Raw genomic sequence first — 17,909 nt, 5'->3', positions numbered from 1 at the left:
GAAACACTCCTCTTGTGGCTCCAACAGTCGGAAATACAAAAGGGGGGCTGATTAGTCAGAGTGACTTAGAGGTACACTGGGAACACTGGAAGGAGAGATGAGTGGGCCTGAGCTTCTCCATCTGCGAAGTGGGCTGACACAGGCCTCGGATGAGCATAACAAACACGTCTGCCCTGCCGTCCCAGAGCCCCTACTGTGTGCTAGGGCTGGTCACTCACAAACCTTCTCAGTCTTATGTGGGAAATATGCCCCTCCTGCTGTCGCCCCATCATAGCATATTGAGTAAATAAATACTCAATACGGGCCTGGAGCTTGCTTTCCCCATCTGACAAGGGCCCTCCTTGTGACTCCTGGGGTCTGGGTCCCGCTCCTCCATCCAGAATCTTGGGGATGGATATGGACATGGAGATAGCGCTCGCCTCTTCCAGTCCTTCTTTTCCCAGCCCCCTGCCTCGGTGCCGACCTAGGCTGGGCTCTGGGGAACTCCCGGAGATGCTGGGAGGGAGGGGCCGGAGAACGCGGGCCCGATCAAGCCGAGAGGGGTCGGGCTGCGCCGCGCAGGCCCCCAAATCCTCGTCTACTCTCCAGCGGGAGCTCTGCAGCCACCTTCCTGCCCGTTCGCCTCACAGCTCGGCGCCAGTTCGCATGCGCTGCAATCCTGGCCCTCCCGCCCAGCTGGAAACCACGCCTCTGTCCCCCCAACGGGCGGAGGCCGCTGGGCGGGCCCGGCCGCCCGGGAGTCCTAGCTCGAGCCCCGCCCCAGACCAGCCCCAGCTGATCTCCGGCCGGAGCCAGAGGCAGCTGAGGGGGCCGGTCCAGCTTCCGCTCCAGTGCCAGCGCCGAGCCCGGCATCCCCGAGTCCGCTGGACCCGCGGCGGCGCGGCAGGTAGGAGGCGCTGCGCAGAGGGAGGTGTGTGCGAGCGCGCGTGTGTTCATGTGTGTGTTTCGGAGGTGTGTGTGTGTGTGTTATGGGTGCAGCGAGGGCCAGCGCGTGCCCTGTGAGCGCGAATCGGTGGGTGTGGGGTTGCACATCCTGCAGCCGGGGAGGAAGGAGGTGAGCGCTGGCTTTGAGGCCCGGGGTGGGGGGGGACCTCCAGGATCCGCCCCGGCCCCGGGGGTTCGTCCCCACCCCCGCTCGAGGCTAGGGGCCTCTTCCCACTGCACCCGAGTGTCCGGAGCTGGTTTCATGGTGCTTACGCGCCGGGGTTTACCTCCCGTGGCTTGACCGGCCCTTGCCCTCCTCTTCCTCACAATTCCCCTTTCGTGTCCCTTCCCAGGCCTCCACCCATTCAATTCCACAACCCCTCCCGGGTACCTCCCCATCCTCCGTCCCCCGGCTTGGGAAAGGGGGCAAGGCCACAATCGATTCCCTTCCTCACCATCTTCCCAGGTTGAATAGGGGCCTTTTCTCCTGTGCTGCTGGGCTTGGGTGTGTGTGTGAGGGGGCCAGGGAGGCAGGGACAGCTGGGGGAGAATGGATCTCGGGCTGCTCTGATCCTGCCACCACCTTACAGAGTTGGGCATCTGAGGAGACGCACCTGGGTTCCAGAGGTGAAGCAGGCCGGATCGTTAACAGGTGCCAAGTTCTGGCCAGGCTTCATTTCCTGTGGTGGGATTCAGCCCCAGACCCCACAGGGTGGAGGAGAGTGAGGCACAGAGGGTGAAGTGACCTACTCTCTCTCTCAGGGTTGCTGAACCAGAATTTGCAGCTGGGTTGCCCTGGCTCTCAAACCAGAATCCTCTCCCTACACCAGCATCGAAGAGAGAAGTGCCCAGGGCAGTTATTTGTAGGATTCTGGGGAGGGAGAAATCTGGGCAGACTTCCTGGAAGGGAGGGTGTTTGAGTGTGGGGCTCAGCCTACCCTATGAGTGTGAGGCCTCCTGAAGAAACTACTGTATTCTGCTGCAAGGATTGAAAGCCTCCCACCCAGGGTCTTTGGGCCTAGCCTTTGCTGCAGTCCCCAGAGTCCTGGGGTGGGGGTGGAGAGGCCTGGCTGCTTTCCCAGGCTGAGGGCGGGGCAAGCTGGGCCCAGCTGTTGCTGCTTCAGGCCAGAGCTGGGAGCCTGGACTTCGATGTGCTTAGGTGGGGCCCTGAGGAACCTCTCTTCTGACTGACGAGGCAGATGGGTCAAACCGAGAAGCCCCTGCCCAGAGTTGCACCCAGTGCTGGGTGCCAGTCCCTGCCCAGGAACTGGGGAAGGTTTCACTGCAAAGGATATATCGGTGCTGGGTGCTGAAGGATGGAAAGTTCACCAAGCAGAAAAGCAAGGGCAGGGCACTGCAGGCCCAAGGAATAGATGGGTGGAGGCCTGGACACATGTAACTGAATGATAGCCCATAGGGAGGGGCATTAAATCATCAGAAGTGCATCCCAGAAGTGTCGTCTTTGGCTCTGTGGTGGGTGAGTTGCTAGGGAGCCCCGAGCAGGGGGAGGCCCCTTCCTCTTTCCCCTTGCCTCTCCCCTCCCCAGCTCCCCACCCAGGGCTAGGCTTGGCACCTGAGGGGGGCATCTGATGGGGCTTCCCAGAGCCTGCACAGGAGGGGTGGTGGAGCAGGGGGGAGGGGGGGGAGGGGAGCCACCACTGTGGGTGGAGCGGGTTTGGGGGAAGTCGATGAAGTGTGAGAGGCCTGTGGGCTTCGGGGGGTGACATCCAGGCCACTGCTCCCAGGCCAGTGCTGTCTCTGGCTGCTTCTGCCCCTGCCTTCCCTGTGGGCTCTCAGGACAGCCCTGAAGCCCTGATCCCTGAACAGGTGGCCCTCCCGGAGGCCCCAGTGGCCACAGGGAAGCCTGTCTCCATGACCTCTCCTACCTGCAGGGCCTGTCATTGTGTCACGCCTCCTCCTCGCTGAGACTGGCTCTGCACGTGACCTTGAGGCAAGGAACTTCCCCTGTGAGTCTCAGTTTCCTCATATGCAAAATGGGGGTAAATGCTGCCTAGTCATAGGGATTTAAGGGTTGATGATGAAGTTAAGTCCCGAAAGTGCTTTGCGAAGTACATGGTGTCTGGTAGTCATTATAACTAATAGTACCTAACAGTCAGCACCACTTAATCCCTTCTTCCCTGGGGGAGGGACAACCCAGAGGAAGGAGGGGCCGACTTTGGGAGGAGAAGGGTGAAAGGAAACAGGGTCTCTCCCATTGAAGTGGAAGCCCCTCTTGGCTTCAGTGGTTGAGAACTGTGGCCTTCTCAGCCCTCCTGTGGCGGGGCTCACTATCTGGGGCCTGGCAGGTGAGAAGTCTGTCTGCTGCTGGTCTTCTCACCTCACGCCTGACTTTCTCTGCCCCAGGGTCCTCAAGTGTTTTGAGTGCCTTTAGAACCCCCTCCCCTCCACCCCTCTAGCCCCTCCGGAGACCTCTTCTGCCCCTTCATGCCTCACCCTTTCTGCTCAAAGCATTCCTTGGCTGGCCTCCCGGGCCTCGCCTTGAGGGCCCCAGACTCTGCAGCTTCTCCTCCTCCCTGGGTCGATGGTGATGCCCTGGGATTGCCTCACTTTAGTTCAGGCCGAGCTGCTGACTTCACTTTGGCCTCAGGCCTTGCCTTTCCCTGTTCACTAATGGCAAAATGGGCCAAGTCCCTTTGGGGTTCTAATCCAGGTTTTTTTAGGAAGCCAGCCTTCAGGCTTGGACGTAGGAAGTTGCGAAATGTGAACATTTGCTGGCCTGTAATGGCCCGAGCTATTGCTCCCCGTTCTGATTGTTCAGGGATGTGTTTCTAGGGGTCTCAGCTTTCCCAGGACCAGGGGTATGAGGGTGCCGCTGGCTGAGGCCATGGTGGCTTGTGGGCGTGGACTGTGGTTTTCTGCCACAGTGGTGCATGTGGTCAGCTGTGAGACAGGGGACTGGTGGCCGGACTAGACCAAGCCCATTCATTGGTACCCAGCCGGCCAGCACTTTCAGGGTATGCCCAGGATGGCCTCAGGATCTTGCAGCCTGGGGGACAAAAGGCAGAGAGCCTGCTGGCCTGATCTGCCTGCCCCTGCCCAGCCAGCCCCTGCCCCATTGCCCACTGCTGGGTAACTTCTGCTAGTCAGGGTGCGGTGGTAGGACTCAACTGGTGTGTTACTAATAATACAGTAACTAAGACACTGGAGTTTGGGGTGGCTTTGTTTTCCATTGGAGCAGTTCATCCTCGCTCACTCACTTCCTTGAGCAGGAGAGAGGTGTGAGACTACATACTTACCCACAGGAATGATACTAATGGTATACATTGCCTTTCGCTGCTGTAACAAATGAACACCAGTTTAGTGGCTTAAAACAACACAAATTTATCCTCTTACTGTTTTGGAGTCAAAAGTCTGGAAAGAGTCTTATGAGCTAAAATTAAGGTGTCAGGCTGGTTGCCTCTGGAGGCTCCAGGGGAGCCTCTGTTCCTTGTGGCTGTCGGCGTTCCTCACGACCTCATCACCCCATTCTCTCTACTTCCGTAACCTCATTGCCTTTTCCTCTTTTGGAGTCAAATCTCCCTCTGTCCCCCTCTTAAGGACACCTGTGATTACATCTAGGGCCCACCCGGATAATCCAGGATAATCTTTCCATCTCAAGATCCTTAATTACATCTGCAAAGTCTTTTTTGCCGTCTAAGGTAACATTCTCGGGTTCCAGGGATTGGGATGTTGGCATTTTGGGGAGCAGTTATTCAGCCTACCACAGGAGCCAACTGCAGTGTCATTGCAGGCGCCATGGGTGCCCACAGCTGCTTCCCCGAGGGGGTCACCCTCAGTGTCTGCTTCCGCCTCAGCATAGGAGCCTTTGCCGGCAGAGCCTGGGCTGCTGCAGCTCTGGCCCCGAGCCCAGCCTGAGGCCACAGTAGGCAGAGCTCAGGGATGTTTGGAAGAGGGGAGTGTGCTGGCGTGTCCCCACGGGTTGACCCAGAGACCAGACCCCATCCTGGGGTCCTTAACATAAGAGTAGGTTAAGCCTGCCAGAGTGGAGTGCATCTCAGACATTCATTCACTAGCCCCAGTGCTGTGCAGGGTCACTTGATCCCCACCGTCACCCTGTGAAGGCCAGGCCGGGAGCCCCATTTTGCAGATGAGTATACCAAGGACAGTTGGGGCTAAGCCCTGCCTAGAGCAGAGATGTGTGAGGGGAGCCAGGGGTGAGGGCAGGTTGGGCCAGCAGAGCGGGAGACCTGCATTTCATAGGTGAGAGCTCTGAGGCACAAAGAGGTAACTGTTCTTGTCCCTTTCTGGCCTCATTCTCCCCATCTGAAGATAAGGATGTGGACGGGACATTCCGAGGCTCTGATTTCTCCTCTGGGCACGGGGAAGAGGAGGCACTGGCGTTCAAGGCTGCTTCGGGCAGGAATGTGACATGGGGCCCGGAAGTGCCGCCAGCACGCCGCTTTTGCCCAGAGATGTGGTTGTCATCCTGGGAGGTCGTGAGCCTCCTGGTGCCTCCAAGGAAGGACCCCCAGACAGCGCCTGGCTGTGTGCTGTGGCCCCTGGCCCAGTGTGGGTCTGCATGGATCTCCATGGCCAAGGCCATGCTTTGCAGGTCCATTTCTACAGCCTGGTCTCCCTGCCTGCATCCTGGCCTCCTTTCCATCCAGACTTCTTGTGAATCCTCCAGGAGCCCAGCTCACACCCTGGCACGCTCCCGAGTCCTTAGCCTGGCTTTCAGGGTCCCCATAACCTGGCTGTGGCAGTGTTGCCTTGCTAGCCCTTTCTTCCTCTCCCCTGCACCCTGTCCTCCCGCCTTGCCTAAATGGTTTCCTCCTCCCAGGAGGTTCCGTCTTCCTCTGAACCTTCCAGTTCTGTCTCTTAAAAATCACAGCCCACCCTATGAGCTCCTGCTTAGATGCCGCCTCCTCCTCGAGCCTTTCCTGCCCCGTCTGAACGCATCACTGCCCTCTTAGAGCAGATCTCTCTGGCTGGTGCTGGGGTTGCTGTCTCTCCTCCACCAGGCTGACCTCCCGGGCTGAGCCTGGTCCGACTTTTCGCTGCCCCCTTGGCCAGGCACAGAGCAGGTGTGGGAAGGTTGAATGGGAGCATGCGGCTGAGTGGGACTCCCTGGAGCTGATGAGTGGGTCGCTGCCTTTGCTCGAGGGAGGGAGTGGTGGGCCAGGCAGAGCAGAGCCCTGACATGAGGCAGGCTCCTGACTGTCCTGAATGTACCTCTTCCCTCTCTACGCCCCCTGGGCCTCATCTGTGCAATGAGAACAGTACAGCTCATTTCTGAGGGTGTGCAGGAGTTTGACCTAGGAATTGAGCCTCAGTTTCCCAGTCTGAGAAATGGGCACCATCCCACCAGGTTTCCAACCTTGGTTCTTGGAGGCAGGTGGTGCGAGAGGCACAGACTACCTATGCAGGAAGCAGAAAAAGAGGCTGTCCTGGTGACAAACATAGCTGATTGGAAAAGAGCAAGAAGTGTCCCCCTCTCCACCATTCAATGGTGAGAGCCTGCAGGCCAGAGAGGGCAGGGTCTTGCCTGAGGTCACACAGCCCAGTGGAGCTGAGGCAGCTTCAGTGACCTGATCAAGTCTCATTTTTGTAGGTTGTTTCCCCTGTGGGGAGTGAGCAGCACCTGTGAGCTGCAGGTGTCAACCCCGCCCCAGTAGGGTAAGAAACAGCCGCTGCTGCTCTGGCGCTCAGTGGCGCCTGCCCCTCCCTCTGCACTTTCTCACCAGATATGCTGCTGGGCTGGGTTTCCCAGGCCCAGTGACCTTCAGTGCCCAAGCCAGCTGCTCACCCTGCCCGATGCCGAGCCTTGGCCAGCCTGCTGCCCACGAAGGTTCCCAGCTTCTTCCTGTCCCTGCTGATGCCCGGCAGATCCAGCTGGATCTCACCTGCTTACTGAGGCTCCCCGGCCCCCTCCTCACAACACCCAAGTCCCAGTGGGAACCGCTGAGGGGCAGAGGCCTGGGGACTCAGCCAGGGCCACACAGCGAGCCAGCCCCGAGGCTAGCTTTCCCCTCATATACACGGCCGGCCGGGGGACACCAGTACCCCAGGACCAGCGAGGGACCCTGAGCCCCAAACACGCCTGGCCCCGCCCTCCAGACCCACTTGTCTCTTAGCACAGAGCGCTTGGTCGGGTTTACGTATTAGAAAGCTCACTGCAGCTGGGTGGAGACTGGATTGGACACAGATAGAAACCATAAGGGGAGGGCAGTGGAGAAGAAAGACAGGATTTCCCGGTCCCGGTGACGCCTGCTTGGCCTTGGCCAGAGTGACTCACTGGGCCTGGCCCCCTGGTTCTGCTGCCGGAGCCCCCGTGGCCCCGGCGCAGCTCACGCTTCTCGCCCCTTCTCCCCCGCCACCCTGCCATCCGTTCCTCAGCACAGGGTGCATGGGGGAGATGGGGTCCTGGGAGGCCACAACACAACCACAGTCGGACACAGAGAGATGTGTTGAGCATGTTAATGAAACGGTGGCTCGTGGGGCAAGAGAGGAGTGGGAGTGGCTCTACAATAAAAGGGAAGGAACTCATTGATAAAACCCAAACTCTGAGGCTCCAGGCCCCCTCCCTGGCCTCTGGCCTTCCCTGCCCTGGCTCTGGCTGAGGCTCTCCCTGGCCCGCGTTACTACTTCAGCACCTGACCCTCGGTCTCACCCCTCCACCCCTCCTGGCTGCCCCATGCCCTCAGTGAGAGCCCCCTTCCCAAAGCCGGCATCCCAGTCTTGCAAAGCCGGTCCTGCCAGCTTTCCCCACTCAAAGCTCTGCACCCTGGCCTTCCCTCCACCTGCAGTGCATCCTGCCTGCGTGCTCCCCCTGCAGATTCCCGCCTAGCCTTCCAGCCCTGCTCTGTCCAGTTCCATCTTGGAGAGACACCACCATTCTTCCTGCCCCTATAGCCCCACCTGCAACATGCATTGCTTCTGGGACCACTGACCACAGTGTGTCTGGCTTAGTTCTTGGTCTGTGCCTGTCACCCTGTGCCTCTCCTCCCTGGGACTGCCGTGAGGATCTGACCCCCTCCTGTCAGCTCAGGACCAGCCCAGAGGGGTGCCAGAGAAGACGAGCACGTTGGAATTGACTGTTCCCTAAATTATAAGGTGCAGCTGTTCAGCCCTTCCCTGGTCATGTGGCGTAGGGGAGGGGGCTCTGTTGCCTGGAGTGGGATGTGGTGGGAGGTTGAGGGAGCGGGGCCGGGGTCGGGGAGCTTTGTCTGTCGGGCATCCTTGGCTCCTTCGGCCGGCCCTGGATGACACCCACTCTGCCAGGCCATGCTGCGCCCTGGGCTCCCACTGTGGGGTGTGGGAACTGGGGCACAGAGGAGGGACCCGCAGCAGGCCTCCTGCAGTCTCCTTTCACTCCCGCAACTGGCTGGTCCCCAGGTGGAGTTGGGTCTGCCTCCCACCCAGTTCTGCGTTCACACATGGGCACACAGGCTCTCTGGCCTGCCTTCCGGTTTTGCTGCCCTGGTCGTGTCCTTTTCCAGTGCATTCTCCATGTGGCAGCCAGGTGGATCTCAAGTCCCTCCCCTGCTCAGCACCCTTCCCGCTCTCCATCACCTCAGGATGAAGCCCGATCCCTGCGCCTGGCCTTCCGGGACCTCTGGCTGGGATCCTGGGCAGCCTTGCCTGTGGTCTCCTCCCGCACCCACACCGCCACTCTGCCTCAGCTCAGTTCCTTTCCCTGAGCGCCCTGCCTGCCCTCAGGGCCGAGAACATCTCCTGAGGATGGGGCCTGGCTGGTTGGTACCCCCTCCTCAGAGAGGAAGCTTTGGAGGTGTGTGCCCTGTGGGGTGTGGGGCTGCCACTCCGACCTTGTGGGATCCTCTCTTGGACTTGAGCACCTCAAGGGTCAAAGCCACAGGTGTCCTGAGAGACAGAGGAGGCGGCTCGCAGGAAGTCACAACCTGTGCATGAAAAAGGTCGAGCCCGGACTAGTGCTGTGACCCAGCCGGGCTTCTTCCCTGCTCTACAGCCCCTGGGTCTTCCCACCCTGGGTGCCAGGCAGAACCCTACGGCTATGTAATGTCCCCAAAACTGGTGGGATCGGGGTCACTAGATTCAGCTAGGCCTTCTTCCCAGGGCCCCTGCACAGGCTTTTTCTGTTTAAGATTTTATTAAAGCACAACTGACCTACAGAACAATGCTTAAGTCATAGATACGTAGCTCTGTGACCCTATCCATGCGGCCAGCACCCAGATCAAGGAGCAGTGTTACTGGAACCCCAGAAGCCCCCCTCCTACCCCTTCCAGTCACTACCCCCAAAGGCAGCCACCATCCTGCCTTCAACTCACTGTAGATGGCTTATATCTGCTTTCCAGTTTTACATCAGTGGAATCGAAGTATTGTTCTCTTGTTTACTATTGTGCTCATGAGAGCCAGCCATGAGTTGCATGCAGCAATAATTTGTCCATTTTCGTTACTGTATAATATTCCATTAAACACCATATTCATCCTTTCTTCTGGTGATGGACATTTTGGGTTGTTTCTAATTTTTATCTATAACAAATACTACGACACTAAACACTCTTGTACTTGTTTTTTGGTGAACATGCGCACGTGCTTCTGTTCAGTATCTACTTAGGAGTAGAATTACTGAATGATAGAGTATGCATTTGTCCAGCTTTAATTGATGCGGTCAGATGTTTTTGCAAAGTGGTTGTACTAGTTGACACTCCCACCGCCAACGTGGAAGAGCTGGACTTGGGGGGGAGAGAGAGAGAGAGAGAGAGAGAGAGAGAGAGAGAGAGAGAGAGAGAGAGTGTGAGTGTGTGTGTGTGTGTGTGTGTGTGTGTGTGTGTGTGTGTGTGTGAGATGTTTTCCCCTGCAGCCATTCCGGTCAGGGCGTAGTGGTATCTCATTGTGCTTTTAATTTGCATTTCCTTGATGATTAGTGAAGTCCAGCACTTTCCTTCCATCTATTGGCCATTTGGATATGCTCTTTTCCTAATATTTTCTTCAAAAAGCTTCACTGTTTTACCTTTCAGTTAGATTTGCAGTCTATGTGGAATTGCTTTTGAGTGTGGTGTGCGTTCGGGGTCAAGATGAAGCTTTTCCCACACGGATAGCTAGTCAACTGAGCACCATTCATTGAAAAGACCATCCTTGCCCTAATGCACTGTGATGTCACCTTTTGTCAAAATCAGGTGTCCTCGTCTTGGAGGGCTCTCTAGTCTGTTTGTCTACCCTATGCCAGCCCCACACTGTGTCAATCGCTAGAGCTTTGTGAAAGGTCTTGTCACCTTGAGTGTGAGTCTTCCAGCTGCTCTTTTTCACGTGGGCTCGGCTGTTCTTGGCCCCCTGAGTGCTGGCTCTGTTATCCCACCCCTTAGAGGAAGCCCCAAGGCTCAGAGAGGTGAGGTGACTTTCCCCTGCCACACAGTTCTGGAACGCAGTCTTGGCTTCTTCCTGGGCAGCACCCTGCCCTCCAGCTGTGATGTAATGCTACGGTTCCCGCCTGCACCACCGGGAACTTAACAGATTTCTTGAAATCACCTTCCTTCTTCCTTGATATTTTTGAAAGGAAGCTGTGCATTTACTCTAAATGGAAAGTCAGTATTACTCTCTAAGTACAAGGTAACTGGAAGAATCTTAAAACTGAAGGAAAACAACAGAAAAATCCCTTCCGTTGCAGCCAGGTGCTGTTGCTGTGAGCCTGGGGCTGGCTCTTCCTTTGTTAAGTAGGTGGGCAAGGGCCGTGAGGGTTTCAAGACTTGCTGGACCGAACTGAGTTCTCCTTGAGAGAGAAGTGGATGGGGAATAACTTTCTTACTGACTTATTTACTGCCACGTAAAGCAATTTAGAGCGACCCCTAAAATGATCACAGTACTAACGTGGGGCCAGCTTTGGGAAACCCCGGTGTGATGAGGAGGCTGGAGGCTTGAGGTCCAGCTCATGGGCTGCAGGTTTTGTGCATGTTCCTTTTATGTTCTCATCTAAAAAATGGGACTGAAACTGTCTCCTGTTTCCCCCTGGCGGCGGTGGCTGAACTGTCCAGGAAGGCTCAGTGCTATCTGCCCCCGCTATAGCTGGCTCCTTGTGGCCTGCTGCAAGATGAGCCCTTACTCTGCCCACGCACCCCTGGCCTGTCCCTGCCACCTCCAGCAGGTCCAGGGACAGCAGATCAGGGCACACCCTCCCGGAAGGAGGTCCACACTGTTTCCAAGGTGAGGATAGATAGAGCTCCTATGGGGCAGGCCCCGGGGCAGATGCCACCTTAGAGGCTGGAACCAGGAAGGGCTGATAGCAGTTCAGAGGGGTTAGTAAATTGCCCAAGGACACACAGCGCTAAGTGGCGCAGCTGGGATTCAAACTCAGGTCTGACTGACCTGCTGGAAGGCTGGGTTCCCTGAGCTCCCTGGTGGGTGCTCCCATGCCCTTGTTCTGACCCGGGTCAGTGCCCCCATGCTCAGTCTGTGGAATCCCACTGTGCCAGCTGGGTCTGAATCAACTTGTGCTTTCCTGCCTCTGAGCCTTTGCTTGAGCTATTCCCTCTGCCTGGAGTGGCCTTTCTCTCCTAAAGCACAGCTGAATTCTGGGTCCAGGCCTTTGTGAAGGCTTCTTTGTGTCCCTCTTGCTGGAATGACTCATATTCCATGCTGCCTTGTGTCTGTTGGCTGCAGGAGACCATGAAGTTCCTTGGGGACAGGAACCCTGAATTGTTGTAACCCTCCTGGCAGGGGAGGCACATAGTAGATGTGACCCAGACATCCGTGCTGACATCCCCCAGGGACACAGTGCATTGAAGTACGCCAAGTGCTAGTCCGTGCGGCCGTGTCTCATTTGATCCTCCCAGAGGCCCTGGCACATTATCTCTTCCTTCCACACAAGGACCATGCAGACCAGAGAGGTGACGTGGCCTGTCCAGGTCTCACAGCTTAGGGAGACATTGCGAAACTAAAGCCAGGTCTCCGTCAGGAGCTAGAGAAGGGCTGGGCCACAGCAGAGAGCTCCAGGGCTTTAGCTGCATTTTCCACGGACAGCATCAGGAACAGGAGGGGAGGAGGGGAGACAGAGAGAGAGAGAGAGGCCTGATCTAGTGGGAAGGGGCGAGCCCTGGCCTTCAGGAGACCTGAGAGCTGGTGCAGCTCTGACACGGAAAGCTGATCCCCCTTGGGAGTCCTGGGCACTCTTTGAACCTGTTTTTCCCATCAGTGAAGGAATTCCTCATGCATCATCTGTGTTGGCTCATTCAACCCAAATTCACTGAAGCCACCCCCGCTCCCCAGTGTTGGACACTAGGGATACAGAGAGGAGCTGGACATGGGCTCTGTCCTGGAGGGGGGTAGGCTAGGGAGACAGACGAGTCATATGCAGATGGGGTACAATGTAACGGGCGCTGTCACAGGGGTTCCAGGACCGTGGAGGTAAGGGGAGGAACAATGTCGCACAGGTGGGAGGTACTTGGGCTGAGTCTTGAAAGGTGACCAGAATTCTCCAGGTGTGCATGTGTGGATGGAACAGTGTGTGCAGAGGCCCTGAGTGGACCACAAGGAGCTCGTAGCACTGGAACCTAGGCCCAGGGTGGAGAATGGTGGGGGGAGCGAGATTGGCAGGGGCAGAGGGAAGAGGGCAGGCTGGGGGGCAGCTGGGAGGCTCAGGCTGTCCTGGTAGTGCCTGGCTCAAACTTAAGTGTCCTGAAGACAGGACGTGCCCCAGCCCCAAGCTCAGACCCAGGGAGAAGAGGCCAGGGTTTAGAAGCTGGCCTTCCTGATTGCTGGTTTATCTGTATCTATCAGTGGTTATGCCTGGAACTAGAGGGAGAGAGCAGAGCTCAGAGGCTGGCGACTCTGACCCCTTGGGCGTGTTGACTCAGTGGGTGGAGTGGGAGGCGACCTTGGGGCAGATGGAGGGTGCAGGAGGACGGTCGGCATGAGGTGCAGCCTGTGCAAAGGCCAGGGCCAGAGAGCCTGGCATAAGTAGGCCAGGGTCAGCCTGGCGGCCAGGGGTGAGGCTGGAGAGATGGCTGAACTGGGTCAGACCCTCAGCCAGCCAGGCCTGGTCCCGGTTCTGGACCTGGGCCGAGCCGAGCTTCCCCCTCTCTGTTCGCTCCTCCCTTCTGTCCTAGGAGCAAACCTTCCCAGCAGCGCTGGCCGCTGTGCGGCCTGGAGGGTGGCCAGAGCCCTCATTCTCCACCGGCCTGGCTCTGTGACCTCGGCCAGCTCGCTCCTCCTCCTTGGGTTCTGGGCTCTGAACACTGGAATTGCTAGAGCTGATTTCTGGGCTCCTGCTTTCAGCTTCTTTGATCTAATTCTTGCAGCTTAAATTGCTTCCTAAACAGGCCTTTCAGGAAACTGTGAGGCTCATGGCGCTGCTGGTGGCTGTGTGCAAGAGCCCAGGGGCCTCTCCAGGCTCCCCCTTCTCTTTCCCTCAGGCCCCCAACGCTGGGAGGGTGGGTGGGAAGGGGCAGGGTTATTGGCCTTCCCGGGCAGAGGGATGGCCAGAGAGGTTAAGGGGGTTGGCCTGAGGTCACACAGCAGTGGGACAGGTGGGCCCTGTATGACGTATGGGCAGAAGCTGAAGTGGCTGTGGGTCCAGAGCAGGGGACAGGCCAGCCCTCAGACCCTCGGCAGGCGGGGACCATCAGCCCCGCTCTCCCTTCTGTGCATCCGTGTTCCACCCTCACCCCTCCATTCTCACCTCCTTCCTTCCCTGTTTCTCCCCTCCCTTGAATCCTGTGGGGCTGGCTCAGCCAGGGTGTGTGTGGGGTGAGCCCTGCCCACGCTTTGGGGTCGCCAGGCCAAGATGGAGGCTCCAAAGTCAGAGGATGTGTGTTCAAGTCCAGACTCTGCCATGGAACTCGGGCAAGTTGCCTCCCCTCACTGAGCCTCAGTTCTCTTTTCTGAAAAATGGCAACAGTGAAAGGCCTACCCAGCAAATCCTAAACGCCAACCTCTAGCCAGGTGGTTTGCACACGGCAGGTGCCAGAGACGCGGAGGTTCTCTCTTGGGAATGAGAGGGGCTTTTCTACTTCTGTTCTTCCTCTTCCCTCTGGCCTGCTAAGCAGTCTCCGCAGCCTCTGGTTAATTTTACTGGCATCTTCCAGTTACTGAAGCAACGTTGTTCCCATCTTGGAGATGAGAAAATAGGGAATCAGAGAGGTTGAGTGACTTGTTCAGGGCCACACAGCAGGTGAGTAGTACAGCTGGGACTGACACCCATATCAGTTTGCTCACAAACTCATGTTGGCCCTAGAAGCTGGCCTAGCTTGCCTCAGTTTCCCTCAGCTAGGCTGCGAAGTTGGGGCCTGTGTCTTGGGGGTTCGGGATTGCAGCGTTGCCCTGAGCAGGCCCAGTGATAAGTAGGCCCGGGGGTGTGGAGATCCCGGCTGGAGCCAGCAGCCCAGATGGGGTGTGAGATACAGGGCCATAGATGGGGCTGTCAATCAGGTGCCTGGCTGTCCCAGCCTCTGTCAGGGCACCTGGCTGCGGCTCCCTCTCCTCCCCTCCCCTCCCAGAGCCCTTTCCTGAGTCGGTCCAGTCTGGGTCTCTTGCATTTGGTCAGCACACGGCTACAAGGTTCAGGGTGCTGGACTGCGGGGCGCTGATAGGCGCAGCACCTTCATGTGCCAGGGCTGCGTGTGGATACAAGTCCAGACTCTGCTGTGGAGTCTGGGCCTCGCAGGAGATGGGCCAGTTGGAAGCCTAGAAGACGGGTCCAGGCTAAACAGAGGGATGTGGGGGTCATCCATCCGCCAGGGGACCCCTGAGGGGGAGGGGAGGTCAGAGGGGGAGTTGGGTCCGGACCAGCGCTAGATGCCCCCGAGGCCTAGGAAGAGGAGACCGACCGTCCAGGAGTGTGAGACGCTGCAAGGTCTGGGAGGCCGTGTGGGAGAGTCTGGCTTTGGAGACTGGAAGGTCACAGGGTGGGGCTGGGAGTCCTCGGGGGAGGTTAGGTCACCAGCGTGGAGGAGAGCGCTCCCTACAGAACTGGAGGCATTTATTCCGAAGTGCGGTGGAGAAGGCAGAGTGCTGGAAGGAGGCGGTGAGAAGGGATGTGACTGAAGGCTGGAGGGGCCTCCAGGGCCAAGGGTTTTCCACACAGGACAGAGATGATCTTGCGGCTCTAGGCTAAGGCATGAGGGTCCGGAAGAGGGACACTTGGAGACAGTGCTGCCGCTTTCCTGTGGGTGTGACACCAGCCAGGGAACTGCTGGGTCACCACTGGTCTGATTCTGTCCGGGAGCTCTAGGAAGGCTGGTGGAACAAAGGAAGGGAGGTCGTGGGTGCGGCCAGGCAGCCCTGAGCGCCATCGTGGTTGTGCCCTGTCGGCCCGCGGGCCTGGCGTCACCTCTAGGCATCAGAAATGAGGAAATTCAGGCTGTGGAGTTAGTCGGTTCCTCTCCCTGCTCTGTGCGTACCAGCTGTGTGACCTTGGGCAGGTCTCTCCCCCTCGCTGAGCCTCAGTTCCTGGCCTGTGCCATGGGGATGAGGGTGCCCACTTCCCAGACCTGTGGGGAGGGAGCACGCGGGGACCACCTCACTCAGCATATCCCTCGGGGCCTCCAGTCCTCAGGAAGTGATGCTCTTCTGATTTTCTGTCGTCCCAGGTGCCCAGGAGCTGCCCTCTGCTGCCTTGTCTCGGCCTCCCCTCCCGGGTCAGCGGTCACCATGTTCTCCTGTGTGAAGCCCTATGAGGACCAGAACTACTCGGCCCTGAAACGGGCCTGTCTGCGCAGGAAGGTGCTCTTTGAGGACCCGACCTTCCCCGCCACCGACGACTCACTGTATTATACGGGCACCCCAGGGCCCGCCGTCAGGTGGAAGCGCCCCAAGGTCAGTGTCTGGTCCGAACTGGTGCCAAGGTGGGCAAGCCCAGACCCACCCAGCCTGCGGGGGACAGCGGGTGACTGGCAGGGGTCGCTCTGAGGCCCCAGGCAGCCGAGAAAGTGGAGTGGCTGATGCGGGGCCCGCCTGCTGTGGGATTTCATCTGGTTGGGGAGCCAGGAGAGCGGCCCCCAGTTCCGTGGCCACCGCTGCCCAGCCAGGACCTCTCTGGGCCTCAGCTTCCTTATGAGGAAAGTGGGGCCCTCTGTTCTGCAAACCCTCCTGCCAGGGTTGTTTTTCGGATACAAATGAGGTGACTTGGACGTGCCTTTTTTTTTTAGTACAACGTAGAGTGACATTCAAGTAGAAGGAATTTACTTCGCTGATTATTGTCATAGTGATTTTGAAATAGTCATTTGCTGTACATGGAAGGTATTTATTAAAATGGTTAATCAGTAATAATAGTAATAGTAAGAAATACCGCATAGAGTTGTGGGCATTAAAAGAGACGATGCGTGAACGCCTGGCGCCAAGCCTGGCGCCCGTAAGCCAGCTGTCACCATTATTGCCGGGATCTGTGAATTACGGAGCATCTGTCTGGCGGCTCCCTCTGTCCCAGCCTTGGTCGCTGTGGCTGGAACGTGTTGAACAGAAGCTTCTGGCCTCATGGCATGATCTCATTCTCTTTAACCCCGATTCCTGAGTGTGAGAGTGGGTGTCCCGGGGGCCTGGGTGACGGAGAGGCTGCTGAAGGCCAGTGCCCCAGGCCCCCTCCCCAGTCTCCGCGGCTGTGCTGGTGACACTGAGAGTTGGTCACACCGGAGGGACTTCAGTACAGGAGACGGTGCTGGACCGAGGTGCCTGGGGCGGGGGAGACTCCCCCTCCAGTACTCAGAGGAGGCATCTCAGAGTTGAGGGGTGAGAGCGTGGGGTGTGAGAAAGACACGAGCTTGAAACCTCAGCCTTATTTGGGACGTGGCAGGAGCGTGGGGTGTGTGGGGTGAAGTAAGGGGAGAGGAAGCCCCGGGGGCCCTGGGGTTGGCAGGGCTGGGCCAGGGCAGCTGTGCTCTGAGGCAGCGGGGATCTTAGGCCAGGCTGTCAGCAGCGTGTGACGGGGGAAGATTTGCACGTTACAAAGTGCCTTCCAGCCCCGCTGGACATTTTGGGAAAGTGAAATTCAGTTTTCATGTTCCTCTCACAGGCCAGGCTCTCAAGTCCCTTCCAATGCACAGAGTCCGATGTTCTTGGACTGGGGTGCTTAAGAGGTAGGGAAACTGGGTCTGGGAGGGGCAAGCACGTGCCCCGATCGCCCAGCGGGGCGCAGCAGAGTGGCCTGCACTGGTCCTGCAGGCCACTGGGCTGTCCCTTCCTCCCCGGGCTCCTGCCCGCCCTGGCCCACCTCCCCGGTCCCAGATAGAGGGTCCTTGGTGACCTCTGGGGGCCTCAGCCCCATGAGCTGCGCTGCCTTGGTTCTCCGAACTCCCAGCCTCCTCTCGACCTGGCCTGAGACTCCTGCCCCTTGGTGAACCCCCAACCCCCATGGCTTCCTCCCTCTCCTATGTTTGGTGGGTGGGGAAGGAGGCCGGCCTCAATAGGCCTTTGTGAGGCCTTGGGTGCTCGAGCTCCCTGCCCTCCTCTCACTCCACCCCCTCGCTGCTCCCCTCCTGACCCTCTGCTGCCCTCTGGCCATCACTCAGACAGTTTAGATCCTGCGGCTCTGGAAGGAGGCTGGTGAGGCATGGCTGGGGATGGTTTTGGGCTTGCTGCAGTGAGAGGAGGAAATGCCAAGCTGGCTGGGCTCAGCATCCCCCTGCTGTGTGACCCTGCTGGAGTCACCTGCCCTCTCTGGGCCCTTTGCCTGCCAGTTCAGGAGTCCTGCCACGGCACACTCTCCTTCGCTGCCTTTCTCACTGGGCTTGGTGCCTAGCTGTTCCTAGACCCATCAAGAGGAGGAGCGGAGCTGCCCCTGCCTTGGATGTGGAGGCCAGTGACAGGCGGCTTGTGGTGGTTGGCATTGAGACGGAGACGACTGAGCGGGGCCCAGGGGCGGCGGTGGGGGTCAGTTCTGGGTTGGGAGGCAGTTCAGGGCCAGGCACTTCTGAGTGGTGTGGGATGACGGGGTGAGACGGTGTGGACTGGGGTGTGTGTGATGGACGGCCCTTTGTAAGTGGGGCTGTGGGTGGTGGCAGGGTGGGATGGCGGGCAGGCCCTGCTCCACAGCATGCGGGATGTAGGGTTGGTGGAGC

At 58.4% G+C, this 17,909-nt stretch overlaps 1 protein-coding gene across 1 annotated transcript in view; it reads left to right on the top strand.

The window, feature by feature from the left end:
• Positions 1-807: 807 nt before the first annotated feature.
• The window catches only part of CAPN5 (calpain 5), a 52,656-nt gene continuing 35,554 nt past the window's right edge, over positions 808-17,909 (top strand). Inside the window, exons 1-2 of the mRNA XM_060018225.1 lie at positions 808-886; positions 15,447-15,672. Coding sequence (XP_059874208.1) covers positions 15,508-15,672 — 165 coding nt within the window. The 5' untranslated portion in view covers positions 808-886; positions 15,447-15,507. The remainder of the gene's footprint in view (positions 887-15,446; positions 15,673-17,909) is intronic.

The sequence above is a fragment of the Delphinus delphis genome, chromosome 8, assembly GCF_949987515.2.
Source record: "Delphinus delphis chromosome 8, mDelDel1.2, whole genome shotgun sequence".
Classification (NCBI taxonomy): Eukaryota; Metazoa; Chordata; class Mammalia; order Artiodactyla; family Delphinidae; genus Delphinus; species Delphinus delphis.
The sequence above is the reverse complement of the archived record's forward strand: the minus strand, read 5'-3'. Positions and strand labels throughout refer to the sequence as shown.